The sequence below is a fragment of the Lichenostomus cassidix genome, chromosome 3 (genome assembly GCF_008360975.1).
Source record: "Lichenostomus cassidix isolate B80296 chromosome 3, HeHo_3.0, whole genome shotgun sequence".
NCBI lineage: Eukaryota > Metazoa > Chordata > Aves > Passeriformes > Meliphagidae > Lichenostomus > Lichenostomus cassidix.
This window is the reverse complement of record NC_139483.1, coordinates 23,125,567-23,151,117: the sequence shown is the minus strand read 5'-3', so window position 1 is coordinate 23,151,117 and position 25,551 is coordinate 23,125,567. Positions and strand designations below refer to the sequence as shown.

At 40.9% G+C, this 25,551-nt stretch overlaps 1 protein-coding gene across 2 annotated transcripts in view; it reads right to left on the bottom strand.

Annotated features, from left to right (window-relative positions):
• EML4 (EMAP like 4) overlaps positions 1-25,551 on the bottom strand; it is a 151,711-nt gene that overhangs the window by 106,584 nt on the left and 19,576 nt on the right. Inside the window, exon 1 of one of the 2 annotated variants that reach the window (XM_085054950.1) lies at positions 4,667-4,863. The exons of the other annotated variant lie outside the window; for it this stretch is intronic. Coding sequence (XP_084911076.1) covers positions 4,667-4,691 — 25 coding nt within the window. The 5' untranslated portion in view covers positions 4,692-4,863. Of the gene's footprint in view, positions 1-4,666; positions 4,864-25,551 lie in introns of those variants that run through there. 2 annotated transcript variants of the gene reach the window in all.

The window sequence follows — 25,551 nt, the reverse complement described above, 5'->3', positions numbered from 1 at the left end:
ATATCAGGGGATGAAATAGTCAGGAGGGTAAAAGCATTTGTAAAAGGGAAGCATATTATTCCTATTAAAGCACAGAACCTGCAGTTAAGCAATAAATTATCTGTTCCAATTTTTTCTTTAATTTATTATGCAAGTAAAGGAGAAATTACATTTTCCAGAAGCCCTACAGTAAAGAGATAGGCATCTAGTACATGAATTCATAAAAACTGGGCATTAGTCTGCTTGAGCCTTCAGAAGCCTAAGACCACAGACATATTAAATAAAAAAATGTTAAAAGGGAGGAAAAAATAGTGCTTGCTACCCCTTGACTCATAACCTGCACAAGTCAGCTTATCTGGACCAAGGCTTTCCTCCCTCTCTCCCATCCTCATCTTCCAGATAAAAAATATGATATAATGATATTGTTCCTCCAAACACTAAATTCAACCCACAGTCAGCTTTTCTAAACTTTTACTAAAGAATATTTTGCATCTTGACACATGTAATGCCAGCAGACAAAGATCCCTGAACAGGTATCTCAATCAGAACAGATCTTCCCTGTTGAGCACTTCTGGACATGATAAACTACAGCCACTTCAGAACTGTCCACTAAGTCTTTAATAAAGGCTCAGTTCTGTACTGACACAGGTACGCAGAGAGCTTCTTGAACACAAACTGTGAATATCTCAGAAGTATTTTTAAAGTCTCATAAACACAGACTTATGTGCTATTAACAAAAATGTCAAGAATTCCCAGTATAGACTCTATATAAAGCATTTCCTCAGCATTGTCTTTTGTGGGCCTGAGCACTTCTGCATGCCTCAATGTATCCTGCCACACAGTATCTTCTTCTCATTGTAGGCACACTGCAAAATGACCCACTTCTCTTGACCATGATGAAAAGCTGACTACTTAAATTATTAGATTCTTAGCAATTCCCTAGCAGCTCAAATACACACCACCATAATTTAATTCTAGCCATATGTAACAGTATTATTTTGTGGAAATGTTCACTTTCTAGAAGCAATAGGCATAAGTTCATACAACAGACTTCTCCAAATGTATACACACACATGTGCTCTCTCAAGCAACCTGCCCTTCCCACCAGAAGAGCTCACAAGATGCTCCTAGAAGTGTTGTCTCTTTGCCATTTTACTCACTGAAACGTACGTGCTGAAGTAAACGTTTCTTTCACTGGAAAAACAGAAAATAGTTGCTCTAATTAGCTCAGTACCTTAGAAATCCGTTCACTAGCAGCAAAACAGAATAAAATTAGCTCTTCACCCACGATCAGGCAGTGAAAAAAAGCTTTATTTAAAAGCCAGGTATATTGTTCCAGCTAAGTGCAAGCCAATGACTTCAAGTGACATTTACTTTGGCAACCTCACACAAATCAAGATCACCCATTCTGCCTTCAAAAAGTGATTTTGGATCGACCACACTAGTGGGACATTGTTCATTCCAAGTATGCCAGTTCACACAAATCTGGTTTTCAATAGAAAAAGTCACAGACTAAAACTATTTCAATTCCCTTTGGAAGAAAATAAGCTTTTTGTGAAAGTTGGCAGTGTCCCTTGCCTTTTCTTCAGTTAAGAGAACAAAGTCGATGCAGGAGAGGTGGAACTCACTATTCAAGAAATACCATGAGAGCACAGAACAAACTGTGTTTTGCAAGGATCTGTAATTGCATGGATACAACTACCTTTTTTAACCAAAGCACAATGAAATGGGCAAAGCCGCAAACAAAAGGCAAGGGCATCTGAAGGTTGCTCAGAGAAGACATAATAAAACAGAACCAAGAAGCTTTCAATTGCCTCAGCCCAGAGTTAAAAAGAGGGAAGGCTGTATACAGAGTGTACAGAAAACTGCTGCTAAAGAGGAAAAACAACAAATAGCAGGATTGCCCAGGAGAGCAGAGCAAGCTGGGAGGGAGGCAGCATCCTGCCTTTCCATTACCCCCCTGAAACAGGGCCTGACCAGCTCCAGCTCACACCACACTGGCTCTCTGAAATTCTCCTATTTTCCAAGCCCAAAATGCTTTGTGCTGCACTTCTGCATTTCTGAGGAGCTGTTCCACAATCCATCACAACACTGACTCTCAGGATTAGAAACATTTCAAAGGCAGTTGTGTTAAATCTTCCTATCCTCTCCTATTTAAAAATCAGCCCTAATCACTGCTTACACACAGTAAGCTTTGGTAATCTTCATGCAAGTGTATTTGGGTGTTAATTCCTGGGGCAGGTAATAGAGATGGATGTTCTTTCCGTAACTACAGAATTTTCCTTGAGCTAATTGAAAACAGGCATATTTTGAGAAATGCGCACTACTGCCAATAGTCTAGCAGGGAGGCAATGCAAGAATGATTTATGAGCTGTGAATATCACGTAAATCTGTCTTCGAGTAAAAGGTTCATCTCTGCATAGAATAACTTTAAGCACTCAATTATCAACACTCTTAATTTTACATATTTCTTAGCAAAGCAAAAAAACCCACCACATATCCCAGCTCTTTCTCAGAGGTTGTCACATACCAAATGAACAGGTATCACTTATATCTAAATGCAGCCAGAAAACCAAGGCTCAATTAAAACATTCTTGAATTAGATTATTTCATGTTTTTTCCAAGTCTTTTACTGTCCCATTTTCACATTACTTTAGCATTCACCACTCACTTTGTGGCCCAAGGGGAAGGCAACAGTTAGTCAACCCTGGAGGCTGAAAGACCTTTTTCATCTATAACAGCTGTTGTATACCTCCTCTTTTTACTGCCTTTTCCAGCAAGCTTTTTTTAAATTCACTTCAATTTCAGGCCTGCATATTACAGAGACAAGAAAAAAATTTATTCTAGGAAACTTTCAATAAATGTCAAACACTTGAGCAACTATCCTGATTCTTGATGGAATTGCATTCCCCAAGTTCTTCTGAGGCATGCAGAGTTGTTTTATAATTTAGGAGAAACTGCTCTTGAACATCTGGATCTCTCAGGTATCTTGTGTCTATCAAAACTTTAGCTTCAGCTTTACTTGAAGTATTCTCTCTGCAGATACTCACTGTCTCCTAGAGAGATGCAAATTCTGACCACAGTGAACACAGCAGATGTTTATTTGTTTTGCAGCAGGCAAGTCTGCATATATCAATGGCTGAAAATGCATTCAATGACAAAATGTAATTTTTCTTCCTAATGAAAAACCACACTAAATACTTTAGTAACCATATTACAATCTTTAATTTAAAAAAAAGTTTCAGAATTTGGTTACCACTGAATTGGTTGGATAGTGCTGGCCATGAAAAAAATCAGGGTTTGCAAGTTCATTTTCCTAGTCTGTGCCTAGTGGAAAGCACAGTTTAGTCTCTCAAGGTACAGAATATCCCTAAATCCTTCACCAGCACCTCCAAGAGACTTAGGAAAGGAGTGGTGCTGGTTAGCTCTGGAAGTCCCATCAGAAAGCAGGTACACAAAAGCAAGAAACACAACAGTATTAGAAGGGGAAAAAAAAGTCTAGTTTTGTAAATGACGACTTTAGCATGCCATTTTAACTCATAAACAGTGGGCTGTGATGATAAACATGGCATTGTACTCAACATGGCAGAAGGTAACAAACTGCTTTCAGTAAGGGTCTTTGGGACTTGTCCCATAAATCGGGCAGGACAAAGACAAGGCACAGCTGAATGCAGCAGCAACAGAGAACTACAATGAACTACAGAGGCTCCACATGCTACTGCTATCATTTCTTCACAGGCCATTTGTAAAATGACTGCTTCATTTACTTCTGCTGTAAACAAAGTTTTGACCCCTGGCATCATGTCTGACTGGAGAGCAGTGTTAACAAAGCTCTGAATGCTTTCCAAGACCATGGTTCTTGATTTCAGCCCTCTACATTCAGCAAACATGATGCTTAAAGCACTTTGGAGTTTGACAAAAATTAGAATTTGCATCCAAGGGTCAAATTTCAGAAATCTCAGTAAAAACTTTGGTATTTGATTATTAAAAGCCGCATGTGTACGCACGCGCACAAATATGGATGGCTCCAGGCAGAAATGGACAAATCTGTTTTTGAAATGCTGATCCTTCAGGACTCGATTTAAAAACTCTGTTGGCTTTTTTCCCCCACAAAGCCATTAAAACAGCTAATTTGTAATTAAATTCTTGCTCGCAGTTTGATAATGCTGAGAAGTTACACTCACCAGAGACTCAGTCCTGAGAAGAGGTCAATATATGCAGCTGGTTACAGCACAGGGACCAACTCAGCACATTAACAGCAATATACACTTCAAAACTGTAATTGCTGTCCAAAACCTATTAATTTTGAAGGGATTCTTACAAATCCATAATTACAGAAAGGCAAATCCTCATCATAAAGCACGGAAAACTACATTCACACAGTCCTAGAGGGAGCACTTTCGGCAGCTTGGCTCATTTGAAATGTATTCTTGCGTTAAACACCAATATCAAAGACAAACGTTAATGCAATACCTCAGAGCCACACTGAAAACTGCATTACAGCAGTGAAGACATACATATGCAATTGGATCCTCTGTCCCTCCACAGTGGAAGGCAACTGGAGCCCCATGATGGCATTTTGCATTGTTCTTCAGATATTAAGCACAGCTCATTATGAAATCCTATTCCACAAAACCCACACCATCTATACCATCCAACACTTAAGAATATTCTGAGTCAACCTTACCACAATGATCAGGAAGAGAATCCATTTATTCTTCTACCCTCCAGTTGCCTTAGTACAAAATTACTGGAAACCTCAACAGTTCTTTCTGCTGCTTTTCCTTCTAACTTGGCATTTGTTTAGCACAACTGCAGTGCAAAAGGAAGAAAGCAAACCACCTCAGAAGTTTCGCTGGAAAAGGAATATGGCTATGAACAAAGGTTAAAACTGAAAACTTGAAACTGCTTAGCAGAGGTGTGGCTGCTGAAACCTGACATAGTTGCGTCACCAAGATTTTACTTTGGCAAACACGGCTTCCTGAATTCAAACAAATCATAGACAGAACTATCTTTTGTTCCAGCAATAAGCAATTATTGCACAGACATGCTTTCAAGGTCACTAGCGGGAAGAGCAAACTACACCAGGATGTGTCAGTCATAAGTAATGTTTTAAAAAAGTTAACACCAAGCAATGCATATTTAAAGCCTTCCACACTAAGCAGGATACAAAGTGCTGACTTCCTTCCAACTGACCACAAATAAGCATGAACAAAATTATCCTTAAAAAAGCAATTAATATTTAATAGGTTCATATTCTTCTCTATTACACCTAATTTTTAACATTTGTTACAACCAAAATTAATTTTTATTACTTTAGCAAAGTAAAACAAAATTAAATGTCTTGTGTTAATGACTTCAGTAGAAGAAAATGTTGCCATCAAAACCATTTTAAGAAGAGAAAAATATTATACAGACAGTTCATTTTCTTCAGAACTCTATTGCAAAAGTATAGTTGCAAAAGAAGAATTTTTGCATTTGTTAATGTGAGGCTATATAAGCTACATCAAAAAGCACAACAGCACTCTAATTGCAACTATTGCTGTATTTATGTTAATAAAAACATTTACTTTTAAAAAATGTAAAGTCAAAAATTTCAACCATTCCTAAAAATGTCATTTGTTCTTTCCAGGAGGGTAATAAAGTCATTCAGATTACCATTGACAAAAACAGGCATAAAGAAAAAACCACAAAGGAAAGCCAGTTTTAAAAACAGACATGACACACAAAGAATACAAAGAAAACAAACACAAGTGCTTTAGTAGAGATACAAAGCACCCTTCTCAAGGTTGATAAAACAACTTCACTAAGAATGAGGAGGAAGATCATCCCACATTTGTCTGGCAGGGAGGTTTTAGTTTTACCCCTTTTGTGAAATAGACTGATGATGCCTGAAGTTAGAGACAAGACAAGATACTAGACTAGACAGACAACAGCAGCATGTTCTCATACTGAAGGTCACTAGATGTGTGAAACTATTGCTGTGAGCTTTACCACATAATGGTTAAAAACAGCAGTTTAACTCACCTCTGTTACCATCTTTCAGTTATGATAAAATAAATATTGTAAACTGAATACTAAGTAAAAAATAAGAAAATTATGTGATTCTTGGGCACTTTTTGCCTTTGACAAATGTTTGTCATGTCTAATGCTTTGACAGATTTAATTGTATTTCAGAATGTACAACTATACATCAGCTTTATCATGCTTCAGACTATACATCACTAACCAAACATTGCAAGAGTATTTTTTCTAAGACGTTGTTCACCCATGATTATTATATTTAAAAAAATGCTTTCAAAGAACCTAACACAGAAAAATCATTATTGAATATCTCACTGAGTACACTGAGCAGCAGAAAACACCTTGAACTGTTAGATTTACTGCCTTCAGTGAACACATGCTCTCCCAATGCACACACACGTGAACAATGATTAACTCCCGTAATTCAGCGCAAACAGTAATAAAACACAGGTTTCTTACCCCAAGCAGAGAAGTCCAAGTTAAAGCACCTTTCTTTTGCAAGCCTCAGAAATGTGTATTGAGATAACACTTTGACATGAGGCCTTGTCTTGCCCCAAGTACTTTACATCCATAACATTCAGACTTTGAAGTGTGGGGTTTCTACTTGAACACATCTGCAGAAGCAGTTCACACATCAAGGATTTACACACACCCCTCCAGGTAAAAAAACATAACTAATCCACTATAAATGCAATAGGCATGTAAACTGCTTTGCAGATGTGCTTGGTGACACACCGTGGATGAGAGAAGAATACTTGTTAAGTGCATTATAAAGTTTAAAGTCCCTCTGAATAAGTATTTCATTGCATTTGATGCTAGCTAATAGGATTTGACCTCACCATCAAAAATAAAAAACTGGTTCATTTCATAATCACGAATTACAGAGCTCCCTTCAGGGCTCTATTTATGCCACAGGAGGGAGGCATGACCACCAGCCATCATCTGCACTAAATTACATGGAAATCTCAAGGTGTGACAGAGAGATCCAACATGCCCAACCTGATTCCAGCTAACTTACATATTTCTTTAGTAAGAGAAGTCAACAGTTGTATTTGACAACTTCGGGGCTGACTCTCTTATACCAGACTCTGCTCAGCCCTCACATTTTTATTTGCATATTTAAGATGGAAATTCACATGCTGTGGGGCAGATCATGAGTCCTCACAAGTCTTTTCCCTGGTGACAGCAGTGGCTGCAAAGCAGGCAGATTTGGGCAGATGAAGGCATTGTAGCGCCAACAGTCACCAGTGCTTGGAAGCACTTGAACTGCTAAGGCAGTTCAGTTCCCAGCCAGAGCAATTCCTTTTTAATTCTGCTTGTATTCACAGAAATAACAGCCCACATCATCTCCACTGATGCTAGTCTCATGCCAGCTTCTTAAACAAAGGAGAGAAGATATGAGTATGTTCATAAGACAAATAGCTCCTAACGATTTTCCCAAGCAAAAGTCAAACAAGATACAAATCAAAGCATTTGATTTGGGGGTTTTGTTTGTGTGTTTGTTGTGTTGTTTTATTGTTTGTTTCTTTAAAAGGAAGTAAATTAATGTTCCTCCCATCACCCCGACACACACTAAGGTCACAAACTGCCCATGTAGTAGGGCTGTGCTTCAGGAAAACATTCAATATGGCGAGACTACTGGTGAATCTATCCTACAGCATGCATCAGAAAAGAGCAATGCATTTGTTTCTCCATTTATGTTGATAACACATACAGACATACTTTATTTTGGAGGGGGGTGAGGGAGAAGAACCACAAAAACTAAAAACCACACCTCTGAGATTGGCCGATGCCCAAACCCATGATAATTCTACACTTTGCTAAAAACAAAACGTTGTTTATTCTAACACCTACTTGCCGCTCATACAAATGTCTATATCATCTGAATCCTCAGAAGAGTTATCAGCTTCAGTGGCCTCTGAAAGAGATGTGCTGCTCAATGTAAACACCGATTCTGCGAGAACAAGGATAAGGAAAAAAGAGTGGGTGGGAGTATTTCCTTTTCCTTGGATTTAGTTTTGCTGAGTGTTCATTGTTCATGGGAGATGTTCTACCTTTCCATTGTCTCATACATTTCCCCCACCCCCACCCCCTTTTTTTTTTTTTTGATCCCTTGGAGACAAACACTAAGATAAAGCATTCTGTTTTCTTCCAAGTGCTTAAAATTTGGCTGCGCAACTCCGGATTTAGAATCTACATCAAGGTCCTCTTTTATCTGTAAACTCATGTTTGTCCTACCCCCTTGCTTCACAAGTTAAGACAGTAATTAAGCCTCTGTAAAGTCCCTTAGTCCAACATGCTGTCCTTGTCTCCTTGTTGCTCACTCTTGCTGCTTCATCAGGTTACTCTTTATTTTCTCATAAACTTGTCTAGTTTTAGCCAAATACCTAACTTTCTTATTCTTTTTGTCCTTTCACTGTGTTGCTCACAATGACAGCATAACACACATTTGGAACAGAACAATCTCATAAACCTTAATTTCTACCAGAGTTCTTTGGCATATCCAACTGGTCACAACACTTTTCTGTGTTTCAATGCTTGAGCATCCTTTTATTCAACATATTAAAGCAGGACAGTGATTCCCTCTCACTGAAGGGAAAAAACAAACAAAAAAACCCACCACACCACCAAAACAAAACAACACTCCACAGAATTTGAGTACTTATCACCACAGCCTCACATGATTTTTTCCTTTAACTATCTACTGGAGAAGGAACTATTTCACTTCCTATTTTTGTAAAGTGACGCACTACAAAGTAGACCATCTGCTTCATAGACTTATCACCCTTCTGATTTCCTTCCCATACATTTGCCTGATGTATTTTATGGCTTTCTGTATTGGTTTCGTTAGGGTTGAATTCCCCTTTTCTGAAGGGCCTCTGTTAACTCAACCTTGGTGCACTGCTCTCTCTTCCTGCTTCCCTTTTGTCTTCTTTTTTTACCCTCCTCCCCCCCCAGACATATGTATCCTTTCTGAGACCGGATGTTACTTAAACTTTAATGACCTAAATTTAATTATTCAAGATTCTTTGCTTCCCAAGTCAAACTCTTGATGGCACCCTCCTGTCTGAAGGGGTAGGCAGACAGGAATTAAGCTCCTTCCCCCAAAAATTCCCTGGGCTTGTTTGGGCAGGGCAGAGCAGAGTTACCAGCTCAATGTGATCACTTCAGCAGTACTCTTTTATCTACATTCAAGAAAATATCTAGGAAAATCTCTCATATATAAAAAAAGACAAACATCATGGCTTAGTTTCCTCTATCACAAAGTTTTTAAAACATTTTTAACTCCAAGAGCTAATTAACTCTCAGAGTTAATCTGCTTTTACTTTAAATCAGGGACAGAAGATAGAAGAGGAAGACCTACCTATTTTTTTTTTTCTCATCACAGCTGGTATGTCTAAGTTTAGGTAATTACAATTGATGTAGCAGAACTTGGCCAACCCCAATCAGCTGCCTCTGTACTTACTGAATACGAAAGGCAGGCATTCAAAACTGCAGGAACCTGTTAAAGCAGGTTGTGCAGTTTAGCTCATCTTTCCAGATAAGTACATGCTGCTGAAACTCCCTAAATACCTTTTAATGCGGGATTATATAAAACAGTTTTTATACTGGCAAAAAATACTCCTTCATATTCAGTGTGGTAAGAAACACAGAGCAGCAGAACACAAAAAAGGATGTGTCATACCAAATGAAGAATTCTAAAATTCTATGACTAACCAGAATTAAGTATGAGAAAATGTTCCATTAACCATAAACAAAAACAAACAAAAAATGCAACAAACCCAAAAAACCTAAACTCTAAGATACACATCTCTAATCATACCTCTGACACTCTACATTTCAGTAACTAGTTACAGCTGGGAGCATTCATTTTGTAGATTAAGGTTATTTATTTATTTTTTAAAGGCCCTGCACTATACATTAAAAATTGAGGTAAAGCTCAATGGGCTCATGATTAGGCCCCTTGTAATATATTTTGATACAGAATTCAAACCACAAACAATATTAAATAAATAGGAATCAATATTTAATTAACTGTAACCTAGTAAAGTTCATGAGAATATCAACAGCCAATTAGATGCAGTATAATTCCTGTTCTGTACATACATATGGATTTGGTTTTAATACCGTTTAACAGAGTGCTAACTGTAATTTAAGGCTCCTATACATTACAATATCTGAACACTTTTAATTATTTTGAGACAAAAATCAATTTTGCACTTTTAAATCTGTTGTGTGAAATACACTCAAGTTCCAATTTTGAATCAAGTAAGGAAAATAATTCTCATGAAAAACCCTTAATTCATTGTCTGAATTCACTTCGGTAGATGTGTCAGACTTTTACAATTGCTCAGACAGAAATAGAAATGTCAGCTCTCTGTGCAAGTCTTGAAAGCATACAAACATCTTCCCTAAAATAAACAAACAAAACCCCAAAAACAGACAAATGAAAAAAAAAAACCCAGAAGAAAAAATTAACCTTATTCAGAATTAGTTTCTTTTTCACATTTTAGAGGGTGAAGACTACCTGTTTCATGCCTACCTATTCCCTAATTCCAAGACAGAACCGCAACTATGCCGCTTCTGTAGTATTATAATCAAACTAAAATATTTCACTCTGCTGCTTCTTTCTTTTTCTTCAAAGTTAGTGCAATCCCATTTATTCAAGCACACATTACACAATTCAGTACTTTCCCAACAAAGTAACATACAGAACAAACTACCACTGCTATCTACTGATGCTTTTTTAAGTCATCCTACTCTGCAAGATGTGTTTGCAGTGCATTTCCAACAGCTGGGTCACCCAAGCCAGAGGCATTCAGATATTTGCACATGTTTCTAAATCCACTGCTGTCATCCCAAGAAATGCCAGAGGAAGATCACAGCAGTAAGTACTGGACAGACAAAAGGACATGAGGACTTCACAGAAAAGGTTTAGAGCCAATTGCCACCTGCTCTAGAAGAAATGGGAGAAGCACTGGAATGAGCAGTGATGTTCCACACTAAGCAAGGTCCAACTCAGGCGATGAATGCCTCAAAGGAAGTATGTGCATGGAGACAGCACAAGCAAACTTGTGTGGGCACTGACACATATCTTAACAGATATGGATGACATTTTTATTGCTTTCTCTTCTAAATGATGCCATTACTTTTACTTGACACCTAAAAAAATCCCACAGTGAGAGACAGAGCAGAAAATAAATACAGGTCTCAAACACTGAAGCTGACAGTTCATTTCTGGAAGTTACTACTTTCACCTCACATCTCCAAGATAAGCTTTAAACATTTCGGTCAATAGCTACTTAGCCTACTGGAATAACCATTCTCGTCCTCTTTTTAAGTATTAACTATACTGAGGCAACACACAAAACTCATCAAAGCAGAGAACAAAAATATTATTCTACAACTAAAGCAAAAGAGAAAAGAGGAATGCATAGTTATTTCTAAGCACCTCTGTGGAAGTTGGACAAGATATTACATACTACAGTCCCTGAGTCAACTAATGAGCAGGTACAAGCAGAAATGCATAATTGGTATTTGAGGAAGGATGTATTTATTGCTGATTCTCCAAAAGCTGGAATCAAGAGATTATCTCTAGTACATAGAATTAAAGAGACTTATGATTTCAGATTAGTCCCGTTACAGTAAGTTAACTGTTACAGTAAGTTACGCTAAGTTAACATGAAAAATATGTCAGTCTCTCCATGAAATGGGGTCATTTTGCTCCACTGCCAATATAAAAAATATTAGAAGCTGCAGTTCAGCACCAGTTGAAACATCAACAAGTGCAACAACCCGTTCAACCTGGGAAGTTACAATAACAACTTTTTTACAAGGTCTCTCCTACTTCAACAGCAAACTTCAGCGTCACAGTGATCTCTCCCCCACCCTGTACCAAATTCCTTACCTTTTTTTGTCCTGCCCAGTAAACAGGTAATAAGACTGCATCATTTCCAAGGTAAGCAATAAAAAAAGCTTTGACTTTCCAAAACTCCAAAACATCTATATATGATTTCACTTGTAAAAATAATCCAAATAAACCAAAGAAAGGCATCAACACACACCAATTAAAAAAAAAATGTTTTACATGACACATTCATTCTCCAATTCTCTTCCCTGGGGAACAAAGGAACCCAAGAAAGTAGACAGATACATAAACAACCTTTTCAGAAAGCCTTTATTTTAATGAGACCAGCACTCGTGCCAAATCAATCAAATTCAAAGTGCTGTATTTTGGTTAAAGATAATGCTACCTCTTCCACATAAACAAGCCCAACTCCTCCTGAATTTAGATCAGTGCATAGATGAGTTACTTTATAACCTGAATGGGGAATACCATATGAATTATTTCTGTGTCCATACATGGCAGGGGGAGCATGTGTGTGGCTCGAAGAAGTTAAACGTGTCAATAGTCTTTAGGGAAACAGCTGAAGGACATGTTCTTGCACAATACATTATTTTAATCTTGCTGAAAGCTGATGCAATACACAAAACACACATCTTCCTTTCTTATTTTTAGTATGAGGATCCAACTGCTGCCCCACACTATACCAAGGGAATAATAAAATAATCGTTTAGTAAGGAAGAATTCTGCATGCTTACTAGACAGGATAATTACACTGCCCATACAGTACATGCTAATTGTACTTGGCTACAGACAATTAAACAAATACACTCAGAGGCTCTCCATCTGACTTTCAAGCCACATACAGTGAAATTCACATTTTATAAATATTTAACTGGAAGTAAAAATGTTAAGGCTTATCACAGCTGTCACAGCTTCATGCAACCAAATCAATTAACAATAGAAACCCTTAAGACAATACAGATAAGGGAAGCTTGCAATTACTCACAAAAACCTAACTGGAACAGACTGTAACGCAATTTCCCAGCTCCTGGAGCAAGCGTCCGCATGATCTCACCAAATCTCGCCAACAAAGAGGAAAAAGCTGCTAGTCCTTGCCAAAAGCATGTCTTAAGTACCTGCCTGTACCTGGGGAAATAAGAAAATGCAGCAGCCAAGCCAGAGGAGCAGAGGGATGGAGCAGAGCAAGACATGGTGGCAGAGAAAATGCCAACACACCACAGGAGGAGTCCTCCAGCTCTTCAGTTCTGATGCTACTAAGTATTACTTGCAGTATGAACTTTATTTATATGTAGTCAAACACAGCTGCTCAAACTTCAGTCAGCACTTTAAATCTGTAAGGGGAAAAACAACTGAGGAAAGTAGGGGGAACTTCTGTGTTTCTCTTGTACTTTGTGGTAAAAGTGACTGCAGTGTAGTTGGATGAATCTTGGGGACTGATCATATGTAAGTCAGATTTCCTAAATTACCTTTAATTTCAGCTCCAACCTTGTCTCAAGTTCCAATTATTCTATCACTTTAACTCTAGGTATACTGCCATTTCTTCTGACAGTTTCTGAGTATCTCTTGATGTTATCCACAGAAACAAAACACTATTTTTCCATGGAGGCCTTTCTGCCCCCTGCAGAAATGAAGTTTCTTTTTCATGTTCTACTACAATGTTCAGTGAATGTAAAATGCAATGCATTTATGGTCTGAACACCAGCTCCAGACCTGCTCTACCTACAAAACAGAAAAACCTAAGAGCTCCTGCATTACACAACTGGCTTTAGACAACACATTTAAGACTCAGTATCCTATGAGACACTAAGGCATTTTGAAGGATCACAATAAAAGCTTCTAGTAATTATCTTCCTCAAAATTCCTACTAAGATTTAAACCTGTAGAAATGGAAAATAAGAGTATAATATTCATACCATGTTATTTACTGCATTTGGGGAAAAAATATTAAAGAGATTAGTGAAAGGGCAAAACTTTAACATCATTATTTGATAACATGCTCTACACAGTATCCATCACATCCATAAGCTACAGATATATCTTCACATAAAAATTGAGTTTTTAATAAAGAGTTCTATTTAGCATGAATGTGATTCTGTCAATTAAAAAAACAAAGCTCTCAAGCTAACAGTGCCCTATTAACTACATTTCTGTCTTAAAAAAAAATGAATAAAACCCCAAGGGCAATATAATAAAGTTTCTTCCTCTGCAATTTCTTACAAAGCTGCATGCTGAAAAATTGTATTTTGGATCTCATTGCCACCACCGGATCAGGCAGCTGAACTGCTTTGTCTGTACTCAACCCCACCAACTCCATCTAACAAACTCACAGATCAGGATCTGATTTTTACTGCAAGCATTTTGTGCTTATTTTTAACAGCACAAAATACAAACTAAAAGGCTCAATATGAGTGTTCCTCAAACTGATGCAGCAGCACAGTAATGACTACATTACTAGTAATTATTAGAATAGCAATCATATTCTTCAAAATTAATTTGATTTTTAAATTTCAATCAGACTGACCAACCAAGATGCTTGAAACACCTTTAAAACTGCAAATTTAAAGTTGTACCCAGGGGCCCAGATGAACAACAAAACTGCCTAAAAGTTTGTGGTTTTCTCCAAACTAAAGTTACCGACTTGTGTCAGAAAGTTGAAGATTGCACATGAATTTGACCAAGTAACCACAAAGATCAAGATCTTCCGTGATTATATACAGTAAAAACAGAACATATCATTTCTCCCTGCAGCACCACAAGGGAAATTCCCAACTCCAAACAGCTTTTCTCTCCCAAAACCCTGCTCCACTTTTCCCCAAGACCAAAGTCCTCTCTCACTGAAACAGCAGTTTAAGGTGAACTTGCAGCTCCTTCCAGCAAATATACCTTGCTGCTCCATTCCATATTCACCTACAGCAAGATGAGTTTCAGGCAACATGTACAGAGAGGAAAAAAAAAAAAAAGCCCCCCCAAAAAGGACCAAAAAAACCAAAACAAAACTAAACAAACCCCACCCACCGTCCACTGTCAACAATCAATTTTTTTTTAATTAACATCTTCCTTTAAGTTAAACTAGGCTGCAAGTTGACAGATGTCACTTTCCCCCTGTATTTGACAGCAGATTATTTTCAGAAGACTAGCTGTTCCTCTAGGTATGTTAAACAGGCTTCTATTAAAAACTGAAGGTGTTCTCTTTATTCTAAGTACTCCTGCTGGCATCAAGCTATACATCCAGCACCTGAATCAATTGGTCATTATTTTCTGTGCTTCCAGCAAACTTGAGTGTTTAAGAATAAAAGCATCTCCACTTATATTTCTTTACATTTGGCAAGTCAACATCTCTAGTGCCATGCCCAGCTGCATAAATTCATACTTGGACTTTTTTTTCCACATTCATTCCAATAATTCCTATGTTTTTATTTTGCTTTAAAAAAAAAAAAGAAAAAAAAAAGAAAAAAAAAAAATACTATTTCGAAAGAAAGTGTTGCACAGTTTTACATAATCTTTGAAAACATTGTATCAACACTTAGGACAAAACCAAGCACATGCAAATTTTCAAGAACCATTTTTTGCTTACTTCTGGAACACTAGTTCTGATCTCTGCCACCAAATTTTCTTTTGCAGGTGATGTTCTGACCATTACATTTGGTAATCCAAGTCACTTATGGCAAACTGAAAATGTATGTTCATTCATCAAGGTGCTTCATAGAAGAACTTTCCTTTCCACAGATTTTGTGGAATTTAAGTCATCTACCAAACACTTATCCACTGGCAAAGTCAACATACTTGCCTATTTTTTGACAATCAAAGCTGCTTAGCTTAATTAAAAGGCATGCAAACACAGCTTTGGTTGTGTAAACTCTCTCAAGTTCAAAACAAACAAGGAAAGGAAAGAACATGTAAGTTATAATGGAGATTAGCAAAATTAATGCACTAAGGTACGCTGTAAGGTTCACCTGACTATGAAAGTAGAGCTATGGGTAAGTATTTTAAATACAATGTACCTGTTTCAAAACACATCTGCCAATGCAGCAGATTGTGGGGGGCGCTGGGCAAGTTTGACAAGGAGGGGAAGGGGATGGAGAGGGAGGTGTCAGGGAGGAAGAGCAGGAAAAGAGGCATAAAATCTCTGCAATAAACACAGCACAGGACTATGATATTAATCCCCCCTTAGGAGAGAAATGTTAAACTCAAGTATTCCAGCACTAAGCTGCTGTGCAACACTGGAAACCCTGAATGCCCAGACAGCCTTCTCCCCTATCTGCAACTCCATTCCTCACACTTAGACGGTGAGAAACACCTCCACAAAGATCACAGATATCAGTTGTTCCTAAACTGGCAAAACCTTGTTCCTAAACTGGCTCTCCCATCTCAGTTTTCTCCCTAGAAAGTTTATGGTGTGCAACACTCTCTCAAGTTGTCTCACTGTCCTGTAAAAATTCTTCTGCTGGACTCTGTCAGCTTTCCACAAACAACTCCCAATCCCTTCTTAAATGCAACGATGCATTTTGAGAAGTCTACAATTTTAACACTTTCCATTACACTGTTAAGCTTTCCACTAACCTGTTTATTAAATCTGCATTGCACAAATGTGAGGATTGGATGACAGAGAAAGATAATAATGATAATTATTATTAGAAGTAGCATGAAAAAATAGCTGGGTCACCAGGCTTCAAATGCAGTCAGTGGTTGCGGTCTAATGGTCCCACTGGTGGCTGATTCCAAGTGGTGCCCCTCATAGGTCAATACCCAGGTCAATACAGCTTCATCTGGCCAATGGGATGGACACACCCTCATCCTATTTAAGAGTAATCAATACCCCACTCCCAATGCAGTTTAAGGGAAAAATTCAGGTCACATTAAATAAATAACTTCTGGGTTGAGTCACCACCCCTGGAGGTATTTAAATGCCATGTAGATGTGGCACTTAGGGACATGGTTTAGTGGTGGACCTGGCAGTACTAGATCCATGATTGGACTCAATCTTGAAGGTCTTTTCCAATCTAAACAACTGTATGAATTCATGACATCAACCTTGGGGAGGACTGAAATGCTGGGATGTAGGGCTGCTGCTCCTCAGTGTCTTGGTTTGAAAACAAACCAGTGGGAGATCACAAGTCAAGATTGAAATTAAAAATAAGTGAAATAATACAAGGAAAAAGCACTGACAAAGTCAGATACAACCTAACACCCTGTTAGGGTGGTAGTAGCAGTCCAGCTGAAGTAGTCCAGTTGAAATGGTGATCCTGTGAAGGTCTAGTCTCCAGCTGAAGATCCAGTGGTAGTCTGGTCTTCTGGGAACTCAGTAGACAGGGCTAGCTCAGGCAGTTTCAGGGCCAGGTTATATCCAGGTGGGAACACCTGGCTCTTCTTTCTTCGGCAGAGCATTTCACAATGGGATGAGATAAGTCCATGAGTTACACGGTGGGTCTCTGATGGCCTATTGCTTGTTATGTGGGGTGGGTTGTTAGTAAGTGATAATAGCTAACGGATGGCCCATTGCCTGTCATCCGGAGTGGGTGATAGCAGCTAATGGCCCACAGCTGGTGGTAATAGAATACTTAACTACATCAATATTGCAACTTAGGACATTATCCACCCCTTATTCTATTACCATTTACACAGTTCTCACTTAAGATAAGGTCTCTTTGTGGGACATAACGGGTTTCCCCATCTGCCTGCATCACCCACTAAGTATAACCAGGTTCTTGGGCAAAAACAACCCCACGGATGGGTTTGCCTTTCCCTGAGGTGGGACTAATCTAAACAGTCTTTCTTAAAAAACCTCTTACGTGTACCACAGGGACTTTATCTCCATCTACTGTGTGCAAAGGTTTGGACTCGGCAGGACTGGCTCGATTGATAGAACTCTTTGTGTTAACCATCTAGGTGGCCTTTGCTAAGTTTAGTTCTTAATTTTTGAAGGTTTTTTCGTTAAGTGCCTTCAAAGTGGTCTTAAGTAGTCTGTTGCACCGTTCAACTTTCCCGTCAGCTGGTGCATGATAGGGGATGTGGTATATCTATTCAATTTCATGTTCTCTAGCTCAGGTGCTTATGAGGTCATTCTTGAAATGGGTTCCATTGTTAGACTCGATTTTCTCTGGGGTACCATGTCTCCACAGGACTTGCTTTTCCAGACCCAAGATGGTGTTCTGGGCAGTAGCATGAGGCACAGGGTAGGTCTCTAACCATCCCGTGGTTGCTTCTACCATGGTCAACACGTAGCGCTTTCCTTGGCGGGTTTGGGGAAGTGTGATGTAGTCAACTTGCCATACTTCCCCATACCTGTACTTTGACTATCGTCTACCATACCACAGAGGCTTCACCCGCTTGGCCTGTTTGATTGCAGCGCAAGTCTCACAGCTGTGGATGACCTGTGAGATGTTGTCCATGGTCAAGTCCACCCCTCGGTCACGAGCCCATCTGTATGTCGCATCTCTCTCTTGATGACCAGAGGCATCATGGGCCCAACGAGCTAGAAATAACTCTCCTTTGTGCTGCCAGTCTAGATCCACCTGTGACACTTCCACCTTGGCAGCTTGGTCTACCTGCTCGTTGTTACGATGCTCTTCATTAGCCCGACTCTTAGGTACATGTGCATCCACATGTCGAACTTTCACGGTTAGCTTTTCTGCCCGGGCGGCGATGTCTTGCCAAATCTCAGCGGCCCAGATGGGTTTTCTTCTGCGCTGCCAGTTAGCCTTTTTCTAGCGATCTAACCCGGGGCTCCATACTGCAGCTTTCTATCTCCGATCTGCGCCTACAATTCGGCAGGACCTATCGGTGAAGAGGGCATAGCGTCTTTCACTCTCCGGCAGCTCGTTATACGGGGGTGTTTCTTCGGCACGTGCTACTTTCTCCTCTGCTTCTTCTGAAGATAATTTAAAAGTCTCACCTTCAGGCCAGTTTGTTATGATTTCTAGAATCCCAGGGCGATTCGGGTTTTTAATACGGGCGCACTGTGTGATGAGGGCAATCCATTTGCTTCACGTGGCATCAGTGGCATGGTGGGTAGAGGGAACCCTTCCTTTGAACATCCACCCCAGCACTGGCAGTCGGGGTGCAAGGAGAAGTTGTGTTTCTGTGCCGATCACCTCTGAGGCGGCTTGGACTCCTTCGTAAGCTGCCAAGATTTCTTTCTCAGTGGGAGTGTAGTTGACTTCAGACCCTCTGTAACTTCGACTCCAGAATCCTAGTGGTCGACCTCGGGTCTCACCAGGCACCTTCTGCCAAAGGCTCCAGGACAGACCATGGCTCCCGGCTGCAGAGTAAAGCACATTCTTTACCTCTGGTCCTGTCCTGACTGGTCCAAGGGCTACCGCATGAGCAATCTCCTGTTTGATCTGGGTGAAGGCTTGCTGCTGTTCAGGGCCCCAGTGGAAATCATTCTTCTTGCGGGTTATGAGGTAGAGAGGACTCACGATCTGGCTGTACTCAGGGATGTGCATTCTCCAAAAGCCTATGGCGCCTAGGAAAGCTTGCATCTCCTTCTTGTTGGTTGGTGGAGACATCGCGATGATCTTATTGATGACCTCAGAAGGAATCTGACGCCGTCCGTCTTGCCACTTTACTCCCAGGAACTGGATCTCTCGGGCAGGTCCCTTGACTTGGCTCTTCTTGATGGCGAAACCGGCTTCCAGGAGAATTCTGATGATTTTCTCTCCTTTCCCAAATACTTCCGTTGCTGTGTCCCCCCACACAATGATGTCATCAATATACTGCAGATGTTCTGGAGCCTCACCCTTTTCCAGAGCAGCCTGGATCAGTCCATGGCAGATGGTGGGACTGTGCTTCCACCCCTGGGGCAGTCGGTTCCACGTGTACTGCACACCTCTCCAGGTAAAAGCAAACTGAGGCCTGCACTCTGCTGCCAGAGGAATGGAGAAAAAGGCATTGGCAATATCGATGGTCGCATACCACTTTGCTGCCTTGGATTCCAGCTCATACTGAAGTTCCAACATGTCCGGCACAGCAGCACTCAGTGGTGGTGTGACTTCATTCAGGCCACGGTAATCCACCGTCAGTCTCCATTCTTCACTGGACTTACGCACCGGCCATATAGGGCTGTTAAAGGGTGAGTGAGCCTTGCTGACCACTCCTTGGCTCTCCAGTTCCCGAATCATCTTATGGATGGGGGCCACAGAGTCTCTGTCAGTGCGGTATTGCCGGCGATGCACTGTTGCTGTAGCAATTGGTACCCGCTGTTCTTCAATTCTCAGTAGTCCTACAGCAGACGGGTTATCTGAGAGACCAGGCAGGGTATTCAGTTGTCTTATGTCTTCCGTCTCTACAGCTGCTATCCCAAAAGCCCAGCGATGTCCCTTTGGGTCTTTGAAATATCCACTCCTGAGATAATCTATGCCGAGGATGCATGGGGCGTCTGGACCAGTCACAATGGGGTGTTTCTGCCACTCATTCTCAGTTAAACTCACTTCAGCTTCCAGTACAGTCAGCTGCTGGGATCCTCCTGTCACCCCAGAAATGGAAATGGATTCGGTCCCCACATACCTGGATGGCATCAGGGTGCACTGAGCGCCGGTGTCAACCAAAGCCGTGTATCTTTGTGGGTCAGACGTGCCAGGCCATCGGATCCACACAGTCCAATAGATCCGATTGTCCCTTTCCTCTCCCTGGCTAGAGGCAGGGCTCCTCTAATCCTGTTTTTGGTGCACGATGTTCTTCTCCTGTAAATGTGTTCCTGAGGTCCCTTCAAGAGGATCAGTCATATTATCCTTTCCATTCTGTCGGGGGTTCTGTCCACAAGAGACTGGGGCAGTGTTGTACCTAGATGAGCCTCCTGAGGTGGATGTTTCCTTTTCCAATTCACGTACCCGGGCTGCTAAGGTGGAGGTGGGTTTCCTATCCCACTTTCTCATGTCTTCCCCATGCTCCTGCAGGAAAAACCAGAGGTCACGTCGCGGGGTTTGTCTTCTTTCCCTGGCTGGGGAACGTCTGCTCCTGATGGCAGAGACTCTGGTTGGTTTCGGTGTGACATGGAAAAATCCTTCTTTGAACTCTTTCCTTAGTTTCTGGAGGCTCTCTTCAATCAAGCTCCGGACTTGCTCGGCCAGGTTTGTTTCCACTGATGAGACCTGAGTGCGTAGTGGAGCGGTGACAGTGTCCTCATAAATTCTCAGTTTGTTTGTTAACACGCCCACCTGGTCTTCGCCTTCCCTCCACTGCAATGTTGCCAGGTAACGAGAGTATATCTCTGGTCCGAGCCGTGCGAATCTTAGCCACATTTGTGAAGTGCACCGGACGTTATCTGGGCTCTTGGGGAATCTCTCGTTGTCTGAGAAAATGATCTCTAGCACGGCCAATTCCCTCAGGCATCGGATACCTTGTTCTATGGTGTTCCATTTTCTTTGGTGCATCTGGAGGTCTTCTTTGCACAGGTATCTGTCCCGTACACTCAGCAGCAATCGCCGCCAGAGGCTGAGAGTTTCCTGGGTTTTACCAATCCCCTGGTCAATGACCACATCCTGAGACAGGGATCCCAGTTGTCTGGCCTCACTTCCATCCAGAATAGTGTCATTAGCTGCGGCGTCCCAGATACGGAGCAGCCAGGTCAAGATGGACTCATTCTCCTGCCGGGTGAATTCCCTCCGTAGGTCACGCAGCTCCCCCAGGGATAGAGAGCGAGTGATGATCTCTGGCTCTGTCTCTTCTGCTTGGTGAGATGGTCCTGCCGCATCCTCATCAGTCGCTGTGCGGACTGACTTGCTCTTGGATTTCTTTTTCTGGACGGGGGCAACTGCTACTGGCTTTGGCTGTTCTGATTCGGCAATGGTCTGTGTTGAGATGTCGACTGCTCTTTTGGTTCTTTTCCTCTTGCCTGCTGATTTGCTTCGTTTCTCCTCCTCAAGAAGACAAAGTATTTTTCTGTTCTTCAGCATGAGGTACACTGTGCTGGTCGCAGAGAAGAAAGAAAACAGAACTAACAGGAAGATTATGCCATCCTTAGCATCCAGAAAGAACTCAATGTTGTCAAAGATGGCTGTGCCTGGCCTGAAATGCTGGAAGAAACCACTCTCTCCTCCTAGCCCCAGAGGGTGGGTGCGATTGCTGAGTAGGTCCCAGACGAAGCAGCTCAGGTTAGGCCAGGCAGACAAAGTCGAGTATATATTCCGAATGGTATTCATCGCCTCACAGGTTACCATGCAATAGGCATAATAAAGCAATACAGCAATTCTCATGCCATTCCCTGGTCTCAACAGGAGCAATGCAACGGGTAGATAGTTTCCCATTTGAGGGAAAATATAAAGGGTAAGATACATTACCCACATAGACAGGCTGAGCATCATGGTGATATGATTTTCTGAGTTTCCCCAGGTCCAGCCCCACGTTGGGCGCCAAAATATGTCTTGGTTTGAAAACAAACCAGTGAGAGATCACAAGTCAAGATTGAAATTAAAAATAAGTGAAATAATACAAGGAAAAGCACTGACAAAGTCAGATACAACCTAACACCCTGTTAGGGTGGTAGTAGCAGTCCAGCTGAAGTAGTCCAGTTGAAATGGTGATCCTGTGAAGGTCTAGTCTCCAGCTGAAGATCCAGTGGTAGCTCTCGTCCTCTGGGAACCCAGTAGACAGGGCTAGCTCAGGCAGTTCCAAGGCCAGGTTATATCCAGGTGGGAACACCTGGCTCCTCCCTCCTCGGCAGAGCATCTCACAATGGGATGAGATAAGTCCATGAGTCACACAGTGGGTCCCTGATGGCCCATTGCCTGTCATGTGGGGTGGGTCGTTAGCAGCTGGTAACAGCTAACGGATGGCCCATTGCCTGTCATCCGGAGTGGGTGATAGCAGCTAATGGCCCACAGCTGGTGGTAATAGAATACTTAACTACATCAATATTGTAACCTAGGACACTCAGCATCAGGGCAAAATAAAAAACTGGTTTGACAGAAGTCTCACAATATTCAGCAAAGACAAACAGAATCTTTTAGCAGTCCATGGAAATCCCACACAGCAGTGCAGGCTGGATGACCAGCACAAAGAAGCTGAAGATCCAGGTGAATGAACTGAGAGGGATTGTCAGGGGACCCTTGCAGCAGCCACGGCTGCCCACACACTGGGCTGTCTGAGCAGAATTGCAGCCAACACGTTGGCAGAAATAATTATTGCCATCTGGGTGGCAGCTAGACACACATCCAGATTGGTATCTCCCAGTGCAGAGATTGACCAGCTGGAGAGACTCAGTGGTAAGGAGGCTGCAGCACATCATGTAAGACCAGAGGCTGTGAGAAAAGTCAAAGCAGGATCCAATTCAATTCTTCACTGCACTGGGGAGCAGGGACTACAGGAAAATTTGCATCCAACTCTCTTCAGAGGTGCAAAGGGAAGAGGCAACAAAGGAAACGCCAATTCAGCCAACTGTTTCAGCTTTTAAACACTCTCAATCCATTTTTTTCCTTGTACCAAGAGTTGTAGCCTTTTCTTTCTTCTACATATTCAAAACTCAACTGGAGCAAGACCCTGAGTAACACTATCCATTTTTGAAGCCATCATTGCTGGAGCTAGAGGGTGTTGGACCAGATGACCTCCAGCGGTTCCAACCTACATTTTGCAGTGATTCTATGATCTATTCTAGGACAGTATGCATGGTATAGGATTACAAATGTAATACACCAGCAAGCCAAGATGCACTGCCAGCCAAATTGCAAGAATAGAAGATACTACGCTACACTCTTTTGACATACCCTTGTCAGATGCTCCAAAATGCTCGATCAAAACTCATGGGAAAGGGCAAGGGGAAGAAAAGGGAAAAAAAAAAATCCAGAAACAAAACCACACAGTTGCTTTGACATATCTGTACAGAAGGACTTCTACCTCAAATATGGCTGATCATACCCTTCTGTAGCTCACCTTTGAGCAACAACACAGGTAGCATGGATGCTGGTAGCACTGACCTGGCCTGAAGGGGAAATAACATCTGGGACAAAAGGTAAGTGTCTTGAAATGGAAATTTTTAGAGATTCCAGTTGCCGGTTTACTGCCACTAGAACCTGCTCTGAAGTCAGAATTCAATGACAGATTTATTGATGTGTTTGTACAAATCCTGATGTCACTTATTAAATACATATGTATCACTCATTTTGTCTCAGAGGTACTTCACTGCAGGAAATCTTGAGGAAAAGTTGGAGAACAGATTTGCTTGTTTAAATAGAAGCATCTGATAGCTAGCCAAAGTCACAATGAAAAGTCTGTAACAAACAGGGAAAACAGATTTTCTGTAACACAGCTGATACAACAAACTTTCCTCCAATATAAATGTGGCACTGGTGTCTTGCAGAGCCAGTATGGCTGTGTTTGGGAATTGAGACCTCTGGACGTGCTGCGACAGAAATTCAGCTGATGTTAATCAACAGAACCCCATCAAGGAGAGGGGATAAAGCCTGCTGTGCTTTTGCTGCATATGTTGAAAAAACTTCAGTAGAGTCTGATGTGATAACTTTGATTTATGTTGATGGAGAGTCCTCATGACAGAGAGTCTGTTAAGAACAGGGTAAGGGATTACTCATTTCAATATCTGACAGTTTCAGCCAGAAGCTGACAGAATTAACCACCTCTCTGAAGAATGGGAAACCAGTCTACTGTACACACATAGAATGCAGAAGTAAATATTATTGCTTTTTACTAATAAATACAATTAAGATATTGTGTGTCTAAAGTCCAAGTTAGCTTTAGAAGTCTAACTGAAATTTACTATGAAGGCTGGAGCCTGGCCATAATTTAGGAGGAACAAGAGGAACCCACACCAGGGAAAAGCCACAGGTGTCACTTTATCCCGACAACAAGATAAAAGGCAGTAATAAGCTGTCTCTTACAGACACACTGATCTTCCTTCCTCCTCTAATCACAAGAACATCTATCTCACACCTACTCATTAAAAAGTCTATTTTCATTTGAAAACTACTATTTTGAAGAACTTAATTTTCACTAATGGCCTGTGGGGAAGAAAGAAGGGAGGCAAAAGGAAACAGGCTCATCTAGCACTACACCACCAAAAAAAAAAAAAAAAATGCATTCACTCCATGTTGTTTAAAGTCATGGACATTTACAAACCAGCCCACAAGCAAATCAAAGAGATTGAGGTGAACAGACTTAGGCGAAAATAACTTCTGAAGTTAAAATACTGGAGAATTTATGCACTAATATGTAATTAAAAAAAAAGAGGTTGAGACGTTGCAGACCCTCAACCATTACTGAGAATGCTATTCTGACATTTGGAAAACATAGTCTCTGTTGTAAGAGTTTCTGTGTGAGCTGTACAAATAGTTACTGAACTGAGTGCAATTTATACAAGCATGCATGTGAAAAGAAGGAAAAGAAAAAAAAATCATAAAGAGAATGAAAAAGAAAGGGGCAATTATTTTAGTAGATGATTCCCCATTTTGCTGGCCAAAATATTAAGTCTTCTGGAGACTTCTGATGAAAGGAGTACATTCAAATGTCTTGAATAGGTATGGCAGGAATGCCATCAAAAACATGCAAAGATGCTAGATGCTCAACTCCTCACCATTCTTGCCAAGCTGCAAATTAACATTTTGAGTATGCATCACATTTGTGCAAAGCAACACCACCGACAGGTTAAATAAACTACGTGCAAATAGACATTCATTCCAGCAGTTTTTGTTATCTCCCTGATTGCAAAGAAATACAACAAAAATAACTCAACT